This window comes from Pezoporus occidentalis, unplaced genomic scaffold (assembly GCF_034315485.1).
Source record: "Pezoporus occidentalis ecotype Australia unplaced genomic scaffold, CSIRO_AGI_Poc_V1 ctg93, whole genome shotgun sequence".
Classification (NCBI taxonomy): Eukaryota; Metazoa; Chordata; class Aves; order Psittaciformes; family Psittacidae; genus Pezoporus; species Pezoporus occidentalis.
The window spans coordinates 6,204,890-6,222,256 of record NW_026916294.1 but is presented as its reverse complement, the minus strand read 5'-3'; the positions used below and the strand labels follow the sequence as shown (position 1 = coordinate 6,222,256).

General features: G+C 46.0%; 1 protein-coding gene across 1 annotated transcript in view; it reads right to left on the bottom strand.

The window, feature by feature from the left end:
• STON1 (stonin 1) overlaps positions 1-12,793 on the bottom strand; it is a 44,634-nt gene extending 31,841 nt beyond the window's left edge. The window contains 2 exon segments of the mRNA XM_062605839.1: positions 196-2,183; positions 12,740-12,793. Of these exon segments, the coding sequence (XP_062461823.1) occupies positions 196-2,183; positions 12,740-12,780 (2,029 nt within the window). The 5' untranslated portion in view covers positions 12,781-12,793.
• Positions 12,794-17,367: the final 4,574 nt, after the last annotated feature.

The following is a 17,367-nucleotide window of genomic DNA, read 5'->3' as shown; positions in this document are numbered from 1 at the left end:
TAATTACTGACAATAATACATCTGCTTCCATCAAATAATTTAGGAAAAAATACGTAAGGTTATATTCTCTTTGTCATAAAAGATGACTCTTCTAACAATACCACCACACAGATAACAACCAACCTACACCATGGAGGCTGATGGAAGGTGAAGAGGTGCACCCAAACCCATCATTTTATAGCCCAAATTATTTACTTGAGTTTTTATCTGGAAGCCTGTCTATCTTCCACACAACCGCCCTGTAGGCACTCTCGTATTTAGCTGTTCCAACCGAGACTTGTATGACAGGATCAGATTCCACCTCATGTAAAGCACCAAGGCACGCTCTCCTATTCATTTTTGCTTTTAGGGACTTCTGCCTTTGGAGGTTCATGGTCCAAAGTGCTTTGACCCACTGTGTGGGAACGGGAAAGCGTATCATAACGTTTTCACAGTATTTCACAGTGGGTAAACGTGTTGGGGCTGGAGCAGTTGAAGACATGTTTATAAAAGCCTGAAGTTCAACGTATGCCCCCTGAACCACTACTGCAGCCTTCACAGAAAAGGGAAGGTCTTGCCCATTATACCGTGTCCTGAAACGCATCAGTTCCAGCCTACAGGCATCCAGGGGGGCAAACTTAATAATTCGTGATTGCTCAAATTCCTGCACTTTAACACAGTTATGGAAATGGCAATCAAGAATATCAATCCATTTCTTCTCCTTCTCAAAGTAACGCTCATCCCTCTTCTGGAGCTCCAGGTCGTTCAGGGTTAGGAAGCAGTCAGCACTTCCATTCACAAAACACAAGCAGTAGATGTGCGTGATGACGGCACTTTCTGTGAGTTTTCCTTCTGCCTTCGTGACCTTCCCCCAGAAGTTATCCACTATTTCCAGAGTCATTTCTTGCTCTTCATAATTCCTCCTTTGCCTGGAAATGGTAGGAAGTTTCATCAGCTCTTCCTCCACCGTTACAACGAAATCGGTAAGGTCATTATAATCCGTGGTGCCCAGCTTCAACATCTGCTCAACCTCTGGCTCATGGATCACCTCTACTTTGGGATGATACCTCCTCTTCTCTGTGTAAGAGACGCACTCAATCTTTACCGTGTGGATTTTTCCTGAGACATTATAGCTCTCTAATTTGGGTTCGGACAGCTTACAGTGCGGCTGCAGCTGGAATTCCTTGAAAGGTTTCTCCAGGCCCTTTTCATAATACATCTGTAATACACCTCCGGGTAGGATGCTAAGGTAGATAGGGCCCCATTGGCGAGATGACATCATATTCTTCTTTTCAGGAATCCTCAGCATGAATGGCCACCCATCTGCTTTCCGGCTCCTGAAGAGGCTGCGTAGGATGGAGGGGGAATGCTTGTGCCATGCCTGAGTGCTGGAGATAGGCAGGTTTCCTGCAGCATCACAGCTATCAGCTTGCAGGTGTTCAAGCCTCTCACAGATGTAGCTGAAGGAGCCCTGGTTAAGGCTTTTCTGGTCGTGGCAAGTTTCCTTGTCTTTAGGATGGCAGATGCTCCTCTCAAGTGCTTTGTCCTTCCTGTGTGTGCTAATGTTAGCTGGTGATGTGCTGAGCAAGCACCCTTCCTTCCAAAAAGGACTGGAAAAAGCGCAATCACCCTGGAAGTACGGGAAGTGCCCCGGTGCTGATGATGACTCTCCTAACTCCTCACAGCTTCCTGGCAGCTTCGGGCTTCCTTCATCTGTTGTACTGGAGACTGAAATCTTCACTGGATGGTCACTAGGTGAGGTGTTCAAAGGAAGGCTGCTCGGTGTCTGTGAGGTTAGGGATGAGCAAATCCCGGGTGACGGAGGAAGGTTAACGTTTGATGGCCATTCAGGGATGGGATAAAGGATGTGAATCCCAGACTTCGGGATGCACGAACTTCCTGGGTATTCTCTGGTAGGTGTGGTAAGTGGAGAGTTGCTGGGGGGTCCAGGACTTAGGTAGAAATCAACTACAGGAGACGAGAGTGGAGTGCTGCTTGTAGAAGATGACCTACTTGAAGACTCATGCATGCTAGATAGATTGAGTTTAAGGCCGTTTGCTTTACAACTACTTTGATTATCCACCGATTTCTGAGGAGACTGGAAGAGCGGCTCGTCATCAAAGGTGACCCAATTTGCTGGATTTGTGGAACACATCTTGTAGGAGAAACTCGAGACGCTTGCACACGTATCACCCGCAAACCATCTACAAAGAAAACAACAGATGTGAGCATAAAGAAGTGCATAGAATTCTCTTGAAAGACAAAACAAACCCAACCCTTATAAAATTCAAGCCTCACAAAGCTCAAAACTTGCACGCAGCTCACGAGTCCAATGTACTTTGTGTTTTATAAGCATAATCTGAGATAGCCCTATGGGAACAGAGAAACTGCCCATAAATCCCCACTGCTCTCTCAGGTTGGAGATCGAAGGGAGATCGAAGCTTTATGGGCTGTTCAGAGCATCTGATGTGTGCAGCCTCTAGGTCAGAGACAGCAGAAGGTTCCACAGTGGAACAGGACTACTTTAGTAATACTTTCTGCTACACAGCTTATGTATAGCTTGGAATAAGGACAGAGATTTTCCATGCTGGGCGTCTGCTCCAGGTGAGGTTTCCCTTCTTTGCTCCCATTAAACAAAACAGCATTTTAGTAAGATGCAGTTTCATTTATTTCTGTTGAAGGGTAGACTACAAGCATCCACTGGAGATAAAACACTGGTGAAACACAAGTCAAGGCTGAGTAACAACATACACACCTACTCAGCACTGCATTAGCTGGTAGCCTGGGAAAAGTACAGGTGTTTAAAGCAATTAATAAACTACACTTCATCAAATGAAGTATCTTTGGTAAAGGGCTTGGCTGGATGTCCTCAGAGCAGGACTGCAAACAGTAAATAATTAAACTTGCCTTCATGGTTTTAAAGCATGCTCACTCTGTCCTTATGCAGGGTATGTTGTCCCCAGAGATTTTCCTCCCTGCTGCTCCTGACTGATGAAGAAGCGAGCAATACTTTCTAATGCCTGAGAAGGAATCAAGTCCAACGAAGGACCACAGGGCACATAGAAACATCATTCATTTGATAAAAAGCTATTCTTGTTAAGTCAGAACAGAGTCATGTTTGCCTGAAAGCACAAGGAAAGCAGAGTTCAGAAAGACAAATCCACCTGCACGTATGTTACTCTGTTAATTAAGGCTAGGTAATGATGACTTAGAGCTATCCCTTTAGTGACGAGCCATTATTAATTGCCCAGTGCTACAGCATATAATCATGTAACCACAAAAGCCATGACAAGGGTGTGTAGGGACAAGGGGGAATGGCTTTAACCTGCCAGAGGGGAGACTGAGATGAGACATTAGGAAGAAATCCTTCCCTCTGAGGGTGCTGAGGCGCTGGCACAGGGTGCCCAGAGAAGCTGTGGTTGCCCCATCCCTGGAAGGGATCCCTGTTCAAGGCCAGTTTGGAGGGGGCTTGGAGTAACCTGGTCTAGTGGAAGATGTCCCTGGGGACTGGAACTGTGTGAGCTTTTAAGGTTCCTTCTAACCCAAACCAGCCTGCGATTCTATTTATCTGTAGCACTTAGAGAACAGTTTGTTTCTAGAGATGCCAAAGTTCACCCAAGTGAAATCTTAAGCTACAAGTCATTATTTTTACCTTTTTCCCATGTGTCTTGGCCAGTTTCTTGCTGTTAAGAAAGCAGCATAAACTGTGACACAACCTGCTCACTCTGCAGCCAGGCAAACAAGACCTTGCAATGGAGAAGGACTCTGGTCCTTCATTATTTTTTGAACTCTTGCCCTTTTTGTTCAGTAAAACTATTTGCACTATGCTAGTTATTTTATAAGCACTCTCCTCTCCGCTTACACAGACAGAAAAGGAGCAAACAAGTTACAAATGACTGCCATAGCTCAGACACACAAAACTACCAGTGTACCCTTCACCCACACAGTCACTGCATCAAAATAATGTGTAGCAATGGGAAGAAAAATCACAGCTATTTGGCCTCTGACTTGGTCGTCATTTCTTCCTCCCGTTCCACACCCTTCACCTCCTTTCTCTCTGGCTGCCAGCACTGCTCCTTCAGCAGTATATATTGGTTGTATCTACATCAAGAAGTATTCAAGTTTTCAGCCTTTGTTTCATCTTAACAAGCTTCGTTTGTTAACAACAGTTTATCACAGAATCCCAGACTGGTTTGGGTTGGAAGGGACCTTAAAGCTCATCCAGTTCCAACCCCCTGCCACAGGCAGGGACACCTTCCACTAGACCAGGTTGCTCCAAGCCCCATCCAACCTGGCCTTGAACACTGCAGGGATGGGGCAGCCACAGCTTCTCTGGGCACCCTGTGCCAGGGCCTCAGCACCCTCAGAGGGAAGAATTTCATCCTAATGTCTCATCTCACTCTCCCCTCTGTCAGGTTAAAGCCATTTCCCCTTTGTCCTGTCCCTACAGGCCCTTGTCAAAAGCCCCTCTCCAGATTTCTTGCTGGCCCCTTTAGGCACTGGAAGCTGCTCTAAGGTCTCCCCTTCAGGAGCCTTCTCTTCTCCAGGTTGAACCAGCCCAGCTCTCTCAGCCTGTCTCCATAGCAGAGCTGCTCCAGCCCTCACAGCATCTCCATGGCCTCCCCTGGATTCCCTTTAGCAGGTCCATGTTCCTCCTGTGTTGTGATGTGATGCTAACTCGGCACATAACCCTTTTGTCTAATACCATGGGGCACGCAGGTAAATAGAGCATTGGGAAGCAGCCTGAATGTGGCCATTGAAAACTGCTCTGGCATTTGCAAGAGATAAGCAACTGCTTAGAGCAAAAGAGAGGAAAAAACACTGAGTGAGGGGAGGGAGAGCCAGCCTTTCTCTCCAGAGGGGCTCCAGGATGACCAGGGGTACTGCAGAAGGGGCAGCTACTCCTTGTGACCATAGCCACATGGAAGGGAAATCACCAAACACCAGGAGGCTCCAACAAAAAGGAAAACATAAAATGGGAATGTAAATAAATACAAATGAAGTTTACAGCACGGAACACATCTTGCAGCCTCTTTCCCTGTCTTGTTAGAAATGAAGCTTTTCAGCATCCTTTATTCTTTCCAGATGCTGATTCCCACCCTCCCCAAGGCCTGTTACTATTCACTTGTTTGAATGTGATGTTACAGATTATTCGGCTTTTTTCCCCTGTTACAAAACAAAGAGATGTTTGAAATTCACCTGCCAAACATTTCACTTCAGACCATAAAACTCTACGAAGAACCCCACTTTCACAGACTGCGCTCTCATCTGCAGCGACAACACCCTCAGCATCACGGGCTGCAGCTTTCACCTTTTATTACTGTTCTAGGTAAGTGTTTTTAAAAAGGAAAGTGAAAATACGGATGTTAACAAAATCACACGTGCAAGAAACGAGTGTGGAAGTAGGCAGTGGGTCCCCTACTATTGCTCACTGCTCCCCTAAGCTGACTACTAGGAATGGAGGAAAAAGAAAACCCAAGTGGATCTTTAAAAGCTTTTCCATCTGCACGCCACAATAAAGCAATCCTTTCTCTCAAGCTCTCCTTTGTTTTAAAAAGTGCTCCAAATTCCTTCTCAAGACTTAGGATGTTCTCCCTCAAAACCACAATAAACTCAGGCTTCAGGAGAGAAGTGCTCTGCCTCCAACAGGCTCCCATGGGACCCGTGCTAACATAACCCAAACATTCTGGGTAAGAGGAAAACGATACAGGATGCCATTGATCTCCACTACCACATGTTACGCGGCCCATAGCATTTAAATTACAAGCACGTGTGGTATCTCATTCAGATATGCGACAGGAAACACTGTTTTTAGAATACTGAAACTGCAGACAAAAAGGCTGGCTGGAATAACAGCCCATCCTAAATGCATCCATTCCAGTGAACCCTAAAGCCGCAACTCATCTCAATTCATCCTCCTCTGCCTGAAAACAATCTCCCCATTTATCAGATTAACTCAGTCCCTCAGCATTTAATGAACAGTGGTTGAGGCTTAATTTTTTCCTTTTAATACCTCGAGGAGGCAAGGAAGAGAAATCCTACCCTATTGTTGAGAGGTTTTTATGGGCTGCAACTATTACCGAGTCCTTTGTTGCTTCAAAAATCCCAGATCAAATCTGCAGCGAAAATAGTGCTCAGCTTCTGTGTCTTGCTGGGGGATACAGTTATCTCTTCCCACAATGAAGCAGTAATAACAACTTCCTACTGGCTCCAAGGTGCAGTTCAAGGTATTGGGTTTGGTACTTCAAATCCCGATACGGCCGGGTCCTCAGCTAGCTGAGGGCGCTGACTTGTCATCCAGCAACGTCCCCTACCACCACCACCCTGATTCCACAGCATTCCATCGCTGCCTCCACCACAGGGAAGCGGCAGCATCTGAAGCAGCACAGCACACAACTGAATTCCTTGAGCATTTCACTCCCAGGGTCTTCCCTAACATCTGGTACCAGTTAGAACCCTCCAGCAGCTCCCTCTGGATTTAAACACAAAGGTCCTTTTTTTAAGCATTGAAGGAGCATGGGATCAGCTAATGGGGAATGGCAGGGAAACAACCTCCCTTCTGCAAAGCATAAAGCAAGTAAGTACAACAGACACTACTCACATTCCAAAACACACAGAAGAGCATCATTTCATAAATACATTCCTTACTGCCTCTCTTGCTCCAGAGGCCGCTGTGGCTTCAAAATTGTTAAGCTATACATTATAGAATCCCAGACTGGTTTGGGTTGGAAGGGACCTTAAAGCTCATTCAGTCCCAACCCCCTGCCACAGGCAAGGGACACCTTCCGCCAGACCAGGTTGCTCCAAGCCCCGTCCAACCTGGCCTTGAACACTGCCAGGGATGGGGCAGCCACAGCTTCTCTGGGCACCCTGGGCCAGTGCCTCAGCACCCTCACAGGGAAGAATTCCTTCCTTATATCTAACCTAAGTCTCCCCTGTTAAACCCGTTACCCTTTGTCCTATCGCTACAGTCCCTGATGAAGAGTCCCTCACCAGCATCCTCGTAGGCCCCCTTCAGATACTGAACGCTGCTACATCCTTACGCGTGCCTCTTGCATAGTGGAGTCTTTACCAAGCAAATACCAACCTCACAAATTGCTTCAGATTTACCCCAACCCAGCCTAACTGAAGGGTTAAATAACCCCTTCAGAATAAGCTGTGCTTGTCACACAAGCTACTCTGTGGTCAACGCCTGGTCAGTATCTTCCCACCCTTACAGAACAACTATGGACCCTATGCATCTACTACACGTCAGTTACATTGCCAGGAACAATGCTGCTGGATGCATATAGAGACATTTAACACAAGACTCTGCATGCTGTGCTGAAGCCATCCCATAACAACACCGTGTGGGCTGGTACCTTCTCTTGTACAAATACGTAGGCAATTCTCCAAGCATTTTGCCATAAAGTGCAATAATCTCGCAGGAAAGTACAAGTTCTCTGCAGTTTAAGCAATAAAGCACATGCGGTATATAAAATACCCTAAACGCCTGTGAGCCCTTGTGATATCCAAGTAAAATATGGCAGATTTATCTCTGTGTTTTACAGCCCTATTCTTTGCATCACTGTTTCATTTACTACTTAACCATGCAAAAAAAAAACCCTTGAAGCACACCTTCCACGTAAAACATAGCTTGATTTATGTCGATTTGCCTCCAGTTTTGCTTTGAGACTACAGATGGCTGCACTTTTACTTAACTCTCCTCTCCCTCTCCTAGTTCTCAAAGCCATACATCTGAAATAAACATAAGCAAAAGGCACAACCGAAAGGAAACAGGAATTTCTTGGCTTTCGCTTGTAGTTGGGATATACACATGGATTAGGTCTCCCACTGCATTACTCATGTCGTTACTCCTAGAAAATAAGGAACTGGTGTAATAGTCCAAAAGACTTCAAAGTGTAACGTGAACTTATATTTACGTTGCTCCCTCGCTGGGGCATAGGTACGGCTGGGAGGGGTTCAGAGCTCACAGCTGATCTGTTTAATTTGGAATTCCTTACTCGTGGCCTCAAGAGCCGGAGGAATTCAAGCTATCAGCTTTTGACAGCACACACATCCCCAGAGCAAAGGCAGGCGGAACTCATGCACACACTCCTCGCTGTTACTTGTTTCTGCCTTCGGTCAAAGGGGAGTTCACAAGTGGTTGATATTTGTGCATGCAAGCAAGGGAAAATCAACAGTTTTAGGGCTGAAGCAGTCTAGTGGATGGTTTGGGACGTGGAGGACTCCCCACCAAAAGGGGAAACACTGACAGCAATGGCACTGATGCTCTCTGTACACAAGGGAGAGCATCCAGCACCCAGGAGGGATGCTACATAGAGGTACTAGATGAAGGAGATCTGAAGAAACATCTTCTCTTCTGTCCCTCAGAGTCACATCTCATGCTCTAAAGGCTGTAAGCAGGTATGAGATTCACACAGGAGGGAAAACCTACGGGAAGCTCTCAAATTTCTTCCAATACCTAAAGGTTGGATGGGGCTTGGAGCAAGCTGCTCTAGTGGCAGGCGGTTGGAACTGGATGAGTCCCTTCCAACCCAAACCAGTCTGGGATTTTATGAAAAATGAACGAAAAGCTGCCAGATGCACAACCCTGCCAACTGTTGTAGCCTGTGGTTGAAGCAGGTCTTCCCCAAAGAAGTAGCTCCTCTTCTTGCTCACAACAGGAGGAGGTTAGATGGGGAGGACCATCCAGTTTACATGGAAGTTTAGCGTAGCTATTCAGAGCAATTCCCATCTTTGCCATGAAAGATGCCCAGACCTCAGCTGCTGGTCACTGTAACTAAACTCCTTTCATGTCTCCTTCCATTCTAGGAGGCCTTTCCCTAACACTTAGACTTGAAGCCATTTCAAAGCTGCCTCAGAAACACAACAAAACATTACGCATGACCGGTCTTGTGTGGAACACCATCAGCTTCAACCCATCACCCACACACGGAAAGCCCTGATTCCCACATCCTCCCTCACCCCCTCCATCACGGGTGAGTCAGACCAGCTTTGTCCTTCAGTGTTTTCTCAGCTGAGCATAGAAATCGAGGCAGGAAAGCCCAGAGACAACGCCTGACTGGAAGTGCCCATAGGATTTTATGGGGATGTGACAAAGATGCTTTCTACAGGAACTGAGAGACTTTCATACATCGCTACAAGGCAGACACCTGGGATCTGCACCAGGTGGTTTTGGTTTTTTTTTGCAGAGTTTATTATCACAAACATAACTTTCAGCGTGGGATAAAATAAACTAAAGAGAATAAACTAAAAATAAATAAACTAAAATAGAAGTCTGATTTATGTGTCCTTGGGAAGGATGCCCGAACAGACACTTGAAGCAACTCTCGGAAGTTGCTCATGAGTTTCTCCATCAGCGAGCTAGGGCATTTTTACTGACGTGAATGAGGATAGGATTAAACTGTAAGAACCACAAAGTTGTTATCTTTGGTGTATGGAACACCTTGAACAGAAGAAAACTCTTTCTTCCTAGGAGAACTAATTAAAAGCCTGACCAAATCCATATTAACTGCTCTGTATTTATCTCCTCCTCCTTCCTGGATATCACAGTGCCTTCTAAGACATCACTTGGGTGCAAGATGTGATTGCCAGCCGTCATGTGAGATGTAATCACATCTTCTCAAAACCAAATAGGTAAAAAAAAAGGTGGGTCGAAAAACGTGGGGGTTTGGTTGGGTTTTTAATGTTAGAGAGCGCTCATTGCAAGCCTGTGATCCTTAAATGTTTTGTGGCAGGAGACTGGGTTTTGATGAACTGCTCCGTGCTGTTGCACTGAATTTCTTCCTACACTCTGGTTAGACAAGATATGTAAATCACTTCTAATTCACTTCACTGGGCATATGCACGTCTCTCTTGTGTATACAACTCACCTCTCCCCAGGGCCTTTTCCCTTCCTGCAAATGAACCCCCCCATTAGAATGATGGAGAAGAGGCCGAGGCCACTGTGCTGCCAAGCTGCAGGGAGCAGCACGGGTACCCCCCTGAAAGGTGCTCCTGTTCCTGCTCCCATTCAGTTCACTCAGCCAGTCCTGCTTTATCCTCTCTGAACACACTCCCCTTCAGCATCTCCATAGTGACTGCACAACTTAGACGCTGTAGGCAGTTTGGAAAGCCAATGGACAGCATCAGAAGAGTCTCATGTAAACTGTTTGTTGTCACTAGCTGATGTTTCACTGTACAGAAGGATTGGGGGGGGGGGGTAATTTAAAGCCAAACCAAAGCAGACCAACACAACAAGCCCTCCCCACAGTGCTCTGGCCTGGAAGAGACAGGAAAATAGATCTATTTTTATTCAGAGTACTTCTGCAGGTCACGAAGTTCATGGAATGTTTCTGCATCTACTGAGGCAATTTTTAACTGTGTTTAGGAAACACACTGTTATTATTAGAAACACACAAACATCCCACAAAAGTGCCCTGGTCACGGCAGCACTACACAGGGCTCTTGGCAAGTAGCTGCACATCCCAAACCCTTCCCTCTCCCCGCCCCCTGAGCAGAGGCAGAGATTTATTACATGCTACCAAGCAGCACAATTGCAGTTATGGGTGCCTGTCCCGCTCTGTAAAATCCACAGCCTCGTTTCTTTGGGCCTTCTGGATGAAACAAGCAAAAAACAGTATAAAGGCCTGAACTCTCTGGCACACAGATCATGTATCAACATATTAAACCGGTCATACTCAGAAGTGAATTTCAACCCGGTCCTCTGTATCCAAGTATCCAAGAGAAGCAGTGGATGAAATGCCATGAAGGATACAAAACTACCTGATGCTTTAGTGCCCAATAAACAAGTGCTAGTACCTTTGCAGAGACTAACCCATGGTGTAAGATACACAGAGGTCTTCTGAACATGACAAGTCAGTAACGTCTTCTGACAGACGTTACTGCCATTCTCCCTGCCTTAAAGCCTTATAGTATAATACAGTGCCACAATACTAGCCCTGGCAAGGAGAAGTGTCACAGCTGAATCCTTCTTTGTTAATTTGAATAGAGGTATTTGTAATAGCAACTGATGACAGTCATGTCAGAAAGTGTAATTCATAATGCAGCCATCCAAAAAAAAGCCTCACTGGGTTCCTTTTTAAGCAGCTTCTATTCATACCAATCAAAACTGTACGGAAATGAGTGGTGGGCTAAAGGAATCTTGTTTACCAAAAGGTGAAGTAAAACGCGGCCCGTGATAGCGCATCTCTAGTCATGTAATGGGGTGTTTCTTGTTGGAGTTACCAGCTGTACACAGATTAACTTAAAAGCTTACATTCTTTTCTATTTAGAGATCTGGATCTGGGCAGAAGCATCAACAAGCTGGGCCATTAAGCTTATAAAAGCCAATAATTTTAAAGTGATAGAAAGCAGCATTCATTGTATGAGCAAAGGGAGAAGGGAGGGAAATACTGAAACCCCAGCATGAAACAAGGGCACTGGACCTGCCTTCAGGCAGGTTTTCCCAGTGGTGTGATTTACAATTCCAACACAGTTAAGTCGTGTCTCTGGCCAGTACAAACTTCTGTGCTCAGCTACAACTAGTTCAGAGTGCAGTGCTAAGCTCTCTGCTCATACACTCAGTCAAGAGAGCAGCAAATCTTTCCTCGCAACACCTTCTCGCTGTAGGTGAGCTTTCATCACACTAAACCAGGCACCTCCACGGTTTGTCTCCAGCAACCTCTTTTCCTTCTTCTCTTACAGACATGGGAAGGGCTCAGCCTCCAGGCAGGGAAAAGGGAGTTAACAGCGAAATGAGCGGTTCGTATTTAAAAGCCTCAGGCTCCAGAAGTTCAGCTCCCTCCTCCCCAGACAGTCATTACTGCTCTCCCAAAAATACCCAAGTCCTCTTTGCAGAGGAATCACTGAGGGTTTCTGTGCAGCCCCCTCAGACAGGGAAAAACACTGGGGAAGGCGAGTGGAGACTTCTGGGACCGGACTGTCCCTGGGTTACCCTAAAATGCCTTAGTGGGCATTTTTCCTAGCACGTTTCAGAAGGGCTTTTATTTGCCACAAGTATCAGAACACCCCCATCTTTAACAAGAAACAAACTGAAACGTCCCCCTTCAGCAAGTACTTATTTAAAGCTGGAAAGTGAAAACCTCCCATATTCCTTCTCAGCTGCTCTATGCTCAAAATACCACCTGTGGAGTTCGCTCTAAGGGTGCCCACGGTAAGCGCAGTCAAACCGCTTCAGCCCCGCGCAGCGCATCCTTCTGCATCCGCTCCAGTTGCTCTCCCAAGCCCTGAGCCCTGTTGCACGCACAACAGAGATCCCCGCAGCAATGATTTCAAGCACCATGAGCCTACATCCACAGCGTAACGTCATCAGCTGAGCCGCTACAAAACATGAGGAAGGCTCCAGGAATTCATTTCACTTCGAGTATTAAACTAAAAAACTTCTCCATCGCCCCGGTCTCCTCCCTAACAAAGCAAAAGTCATGGGAACTCGATCCTGCAGGATATCCATCACTCAAACCCCACCGACTTCTGCAGCGGTTCAAAGCTCTGGATACCTCAGGAGAAGCCATCCCCTTTTCAGCGCTTCTGCTTTAAGATATAACAGGAAAAGGGGGGAAAAAATAAAAAAGGAAGAAAAATTAAAATAAAACCAAAGACAAATTAAGAGGGGGAAAAACACAAAGAGAAATAAGGAAAAAAAAAAAAAGGAAGAAAGGGGAAGAAAAAAGCAAAAAAGAGGGGAAAAAGGAGAGAAGCGGGAAGTGGGGGAACAACCACCCCAGCCACCCACACAGACCCCGAGCCAAGTACATACGCTTTCAGTCCTGTTCTCAGACCAAAACAAAGCCGCCCCATGCCCCATCCACCGGCCCGTTCCCAGCCGGGACTGCGGAGCTGCGCCCCGGCTACCGGGAACGCTCCAGTGCGGACGGAGCCGCCGGGCCGCTCCCGACCCCCGCCCGCTCCTTACCCGCGCCTGCACGCACGGCCGCCCGCCGGGACGCGGGACCGCCCGCAGACCGCACCGGCCCGCAGCGGAGGGGGGGCACCGGATAAACCCCGCCCCACCGCCCCGCCCCCGAGGGTAGCACCGGGTCAGCATCCCGCAGCGGGAGGGGAAGCCGTGCCCCTGTCCTGTCCCTACAGGCCCTTGTCCAAAGCCCCTCTCCAGATTTCTTGCTGGCCCCTTTAGGCACTGGAAGCTGCTCTAAGGTCTCCCCTTCAGGAGCCTTCTCTTCTCCAGGTTGAACCAGCCCAGCTCTCTCAGCCTGTCTCCAGAGCAGAGCTGCTCCAGCCCTCAGAGCACCTCCATGGCCTCCTCTGGACTCACTCCAACAGCTCCACATCCCTCTTGTGTTGTTGCCCCCAGAGCTGGGCACAGGAATGGGGGTGGGGGGAGGGACCGAAGTGGAGCAAAGCGGAGAATCCCCTCATGTAGGGACAGGACAGGGGAAACGGCTTTAATTTAATGGCAGAGGGGAGATTGAGATGAGACATTAGGAAGAAATTCTTCCCTGTGAGGGTGCTGAGGCCCTGGCACAGGGTGCCCAGAGAAGCTGTGGCTGCCCCATCGCTGGCAGTGTTCAAGGCCAGGTTGGACACAGGGGCTTGGAGCAACCTGGTCTAGTGGAAGCTGCCCCTGCCCATGGCAGGGGGTTGGAACTCTAAGGACCCATCCAACCCAAACCAGCCTGGGATTCTATGATAAACAAGTCCTTTTTGGAATTACAGTTCTATTCTAACTCACCAGCATATAACCAGTTTCTTCAAAGGACAGGGGCCTCTCTTTTAAGAAGTGTTTAATCTAATGTACATCATTTATATTACTTTCAAGCAGAAAATTTCTTTCTAGGGCTGTTGCTGGAACACGGTAATACCCCCACCCATTTTCCTTAGATGTCATAATTCTTGTAATACAATACAGCAGCTCCAGGGCTGGTTTTCACCAACTTCTGCTAGTGACATACACACAAATCCTGATACATGCAGTAAACACCACGGAGTCCTTTCGGACCGCTGCACAGTCTCACTTTACACCAGCACTGAGCGTTTTGAAGGCGTTAACTTAATCTTCATGTAAATAAGAGGTAAGGAAGTTATCCAAGCTATGGAATGCAGAAAACAGGGAAGAAAATGTCTGATGTCAACATTATTTAGGTGGCAGCAGCAGAGGAAGTTTTGCACTAGTAAGTATAGTTAGGGTGACTCTGGTTTTACGTTTGGTCATCACTATGTCCGCAGGGCATCACTGCCCTGGCCTGCCTTTGCAAAGTCATGGATGGGCAGAATTCATCTTTCAGCCAGCCAAGAGGAGAGGAAACAAAGATGGACCATGCAGTAGTGTCTTTGATGGCCCGAAGAACGGAGCTCAAAGGACAGCACTTCTTGGGAAGAGCTTCAATTTATTTCTTCCTAAGCTGAGTTTCTCCTCCAGGAGAGCTTCCATTGGAGGAGCCTTACACCTGTAACAAGGACAAAGACTCCAGTATTTGACATGAAGACGCAGTATTTAATAACTGCCTGTAGGGATATAGAACTCCTTCAACGTTTGATACTGCTAATGAAGTGAATTTATAGTGATGACTATAAGTTGATCTTCAAAAGGGTAAAAAAAGAATCATGTTATCAGCTGTTTACTGTTTATGACTGTTTTGTCAAAAGCAAAACCCGTTAGTTCCTATCTGGCTAGAACCAAATATTCTTAACTGGAGACAGAGAAGCCCTTGTGTCAAGACTTATTTTAACCCTCTGCTCTACCACTTTGCTTTTTATTTTACCAACAAAGTCCATCGTAACTGAGCATTCAAACCAAAACGCAAAAGAGTCAAAGTGTTCTCTCCCTCTCATTTAATACGTTCATTTTTCTTAGTGCTATTGCAATCAAAAAACCCTCCCAAGTTTGGGATATTCACCAGCTGAGTACTTTATGTTCCCGACGTATAAATCGTTGATAAAATTTAGCATACTCACATTATTTTTGTGTTTTAAGTGCTGGTTGGTTTCAAATGTCCCTGACCTCTGGGGCTAGATTGATGATCCAAGAGAAACTTGTTCTTGTCTCCTTGTCTGGATGGAAAATAAACCAACCTTTCCAGATGTCAAAAGCAACTTCAGCTAAATTTGACTCCCTCTGTCCCAAGGCGAATATTTGCCATGTCCAAAGCTGCGTATTCATAGAATCATGGAATAGTTAGGGTTGGAAAGGACCTTAAGATCATCTAGCTCTCTAAAAGCAATTTGGAAGTCACTAAGTAGAAGGCATGTAAGGGGTGCAGCACCAGTTCCAGTAGTGATAGTTCTGTAATGATCCCACCAGCAGTGGGGTTAGTAGTAATACTTCCTACTACTAGGTCACTAGTAATAGGTCCACCAGTAATAATTCCAGCTGTGCCTCATGCCAAAGGCTGTTGTTAACGAAACTGCACCCGAGTTCTCAGTTCAGACTTTAAGCTCATAACTTCATTAAAATAATCTTTCCCAAAGAAAGTGTTCTGCCTTTCCTATTTGAGCACAAACTGAAGCCTTCGAAGTCAGAGAAGAAGGAAACTTAAAGCTTTAGTCAAGGGGCGGACAAGGGTGAAGTCTTTGTAGTAGAAAGTGTGTGTGTGTGGAGATTTAATATCCCCCCATACTAATTTCAGGAGCAATGAGCTTTATATGGAGAAAGTTTGCAAGAAGCTACATACTACCACAGAGTAGCATCTTAGTCAACCCATGAAAGAACGCATAGTGCTTTAAATGACTGGAAATTCCCTGGACTCTTCAGTTTCATGGGTTTAACTCTTCTCAAGACCAGGCTGTGTTGTTTATATACACAATTTTGACCCCAGACCTCCATTTCAAAGGCTACATCACGAGCGAAGACCTCATCAGTTTATAAAGCTTTGGACTTAGAGGGTGAATTAGAATTAAAACTAGCACAGATAAAGCATGATCTCCCCTGTCATCGCTTGACTTTCACATATAAGTGTAAACTCAAAAGGGCTGTTAGCATGATAGGTTGCCATTCAAATGAAACCCAACCAGAATCAATCGCTTCTTGTTTTGCAGCTCAGCCGCCTAACCTCAGTATTACAGTATCTGCACTCAAAGCTTCTGTAAGAAGCTCAATGAGCATTGACATGTCTAAAGCTGCCTACACACACAGCAGAGGCAAACAACAAGATCTGCCCCAGGCAAGTTTCCATGTGGTGGATTCCATAGCCCCACTCAGGCCTTGGTTTATAAAGGTCCTCAAAAGCTCTTCTCTGTCCCCATCTGCGACTGAGCCAGCAGGTCTGCAGACACAAGCATAGCTAAAGTAAGGTTCTGACACTCATTAAAATAAATACTCAGGAATGAGGGCAAACATGGCCTCTTCTAAACAAACATGCTTTTAATTCACCGCTGAATAATACTGCAAGTAGTAACAGAGGCAGGAAAGGCAGAATAAGACAAAGCAAGCATTCTGAACCGAGCGGCGTCTAGCCTTTGTGGGAGGAAGTAATCAGACCTCTGGTACCAATTACAGCTTTTTACTGCACGAAGCTTTATTTTTATTATGACCCTGCTGTTGCTAAGATAGTGCTCTCAAATTACCTTTCATACATACTATATTAAAGAACAGGTTTGCCCAGCTTACAGAGCCAGATGGTTCTCCAAAGCTTAATATATCATTGGATTTATATTGTTAAAAAACCAAAAGAGTTCACGTTGCTCAACCAAGCCAGTAAATAACCCCTTCATCCTCATGAAGGTGATACCTGGATAGGAAGCTTATTTCCTTTCCTGTTTGCAACTGATGCCTTGGATGTCTGAGCAAATCTGTTCTTTGGAGCGGTAGTGAGCACTGCTAAACGGTGATGGGCCCCTGCTGTGCACAAAGTCAGCATTAGACCAAACAGCTTTCCCCACCAGAACTTCAACTCATCTGTCAGCAAGGGAAGTTGGAGCAGAAAGAGCACCAGGATTACAAGCATAAATCAGAAACGGAGCTGGCTTGGTAATACCTTGTACAAGTGGCAAATGCATTTCAACAAAGATGGGAAAGCAAAGTGTTCCAGTCTTGATACTGATGCTGCATGCAGTGCCACTAGATCGTAGCTAGTGTGAAGCTCCTGACACCGCTCTTACTGAAATGTTGAGCTGGTTAAGAATGACTCTGAAGGAATTAGCAAGAGACATTACAAACAGCACCATTTTAAAAATCAACATTAAGATGATCAGCACTTAAATCACAGATGTATACTTACAGACATAACAACTTAAAATAATCCCATCATTATTTAAACAGCAATGAGATGACACTCTTGTGCAGCTTCTGACCATGTCAGCCTAAGACTCCTGTTTTAGAAGCCAATCTTTGAGGCAGGGAAACCGCTGACCTGTAAGAGCTTAAGGCCCTTTAAAATAGCCAATGATTTGGTGCTTCTTGGGTACTTTGAAGCAGCAGCTCTTAAAAGG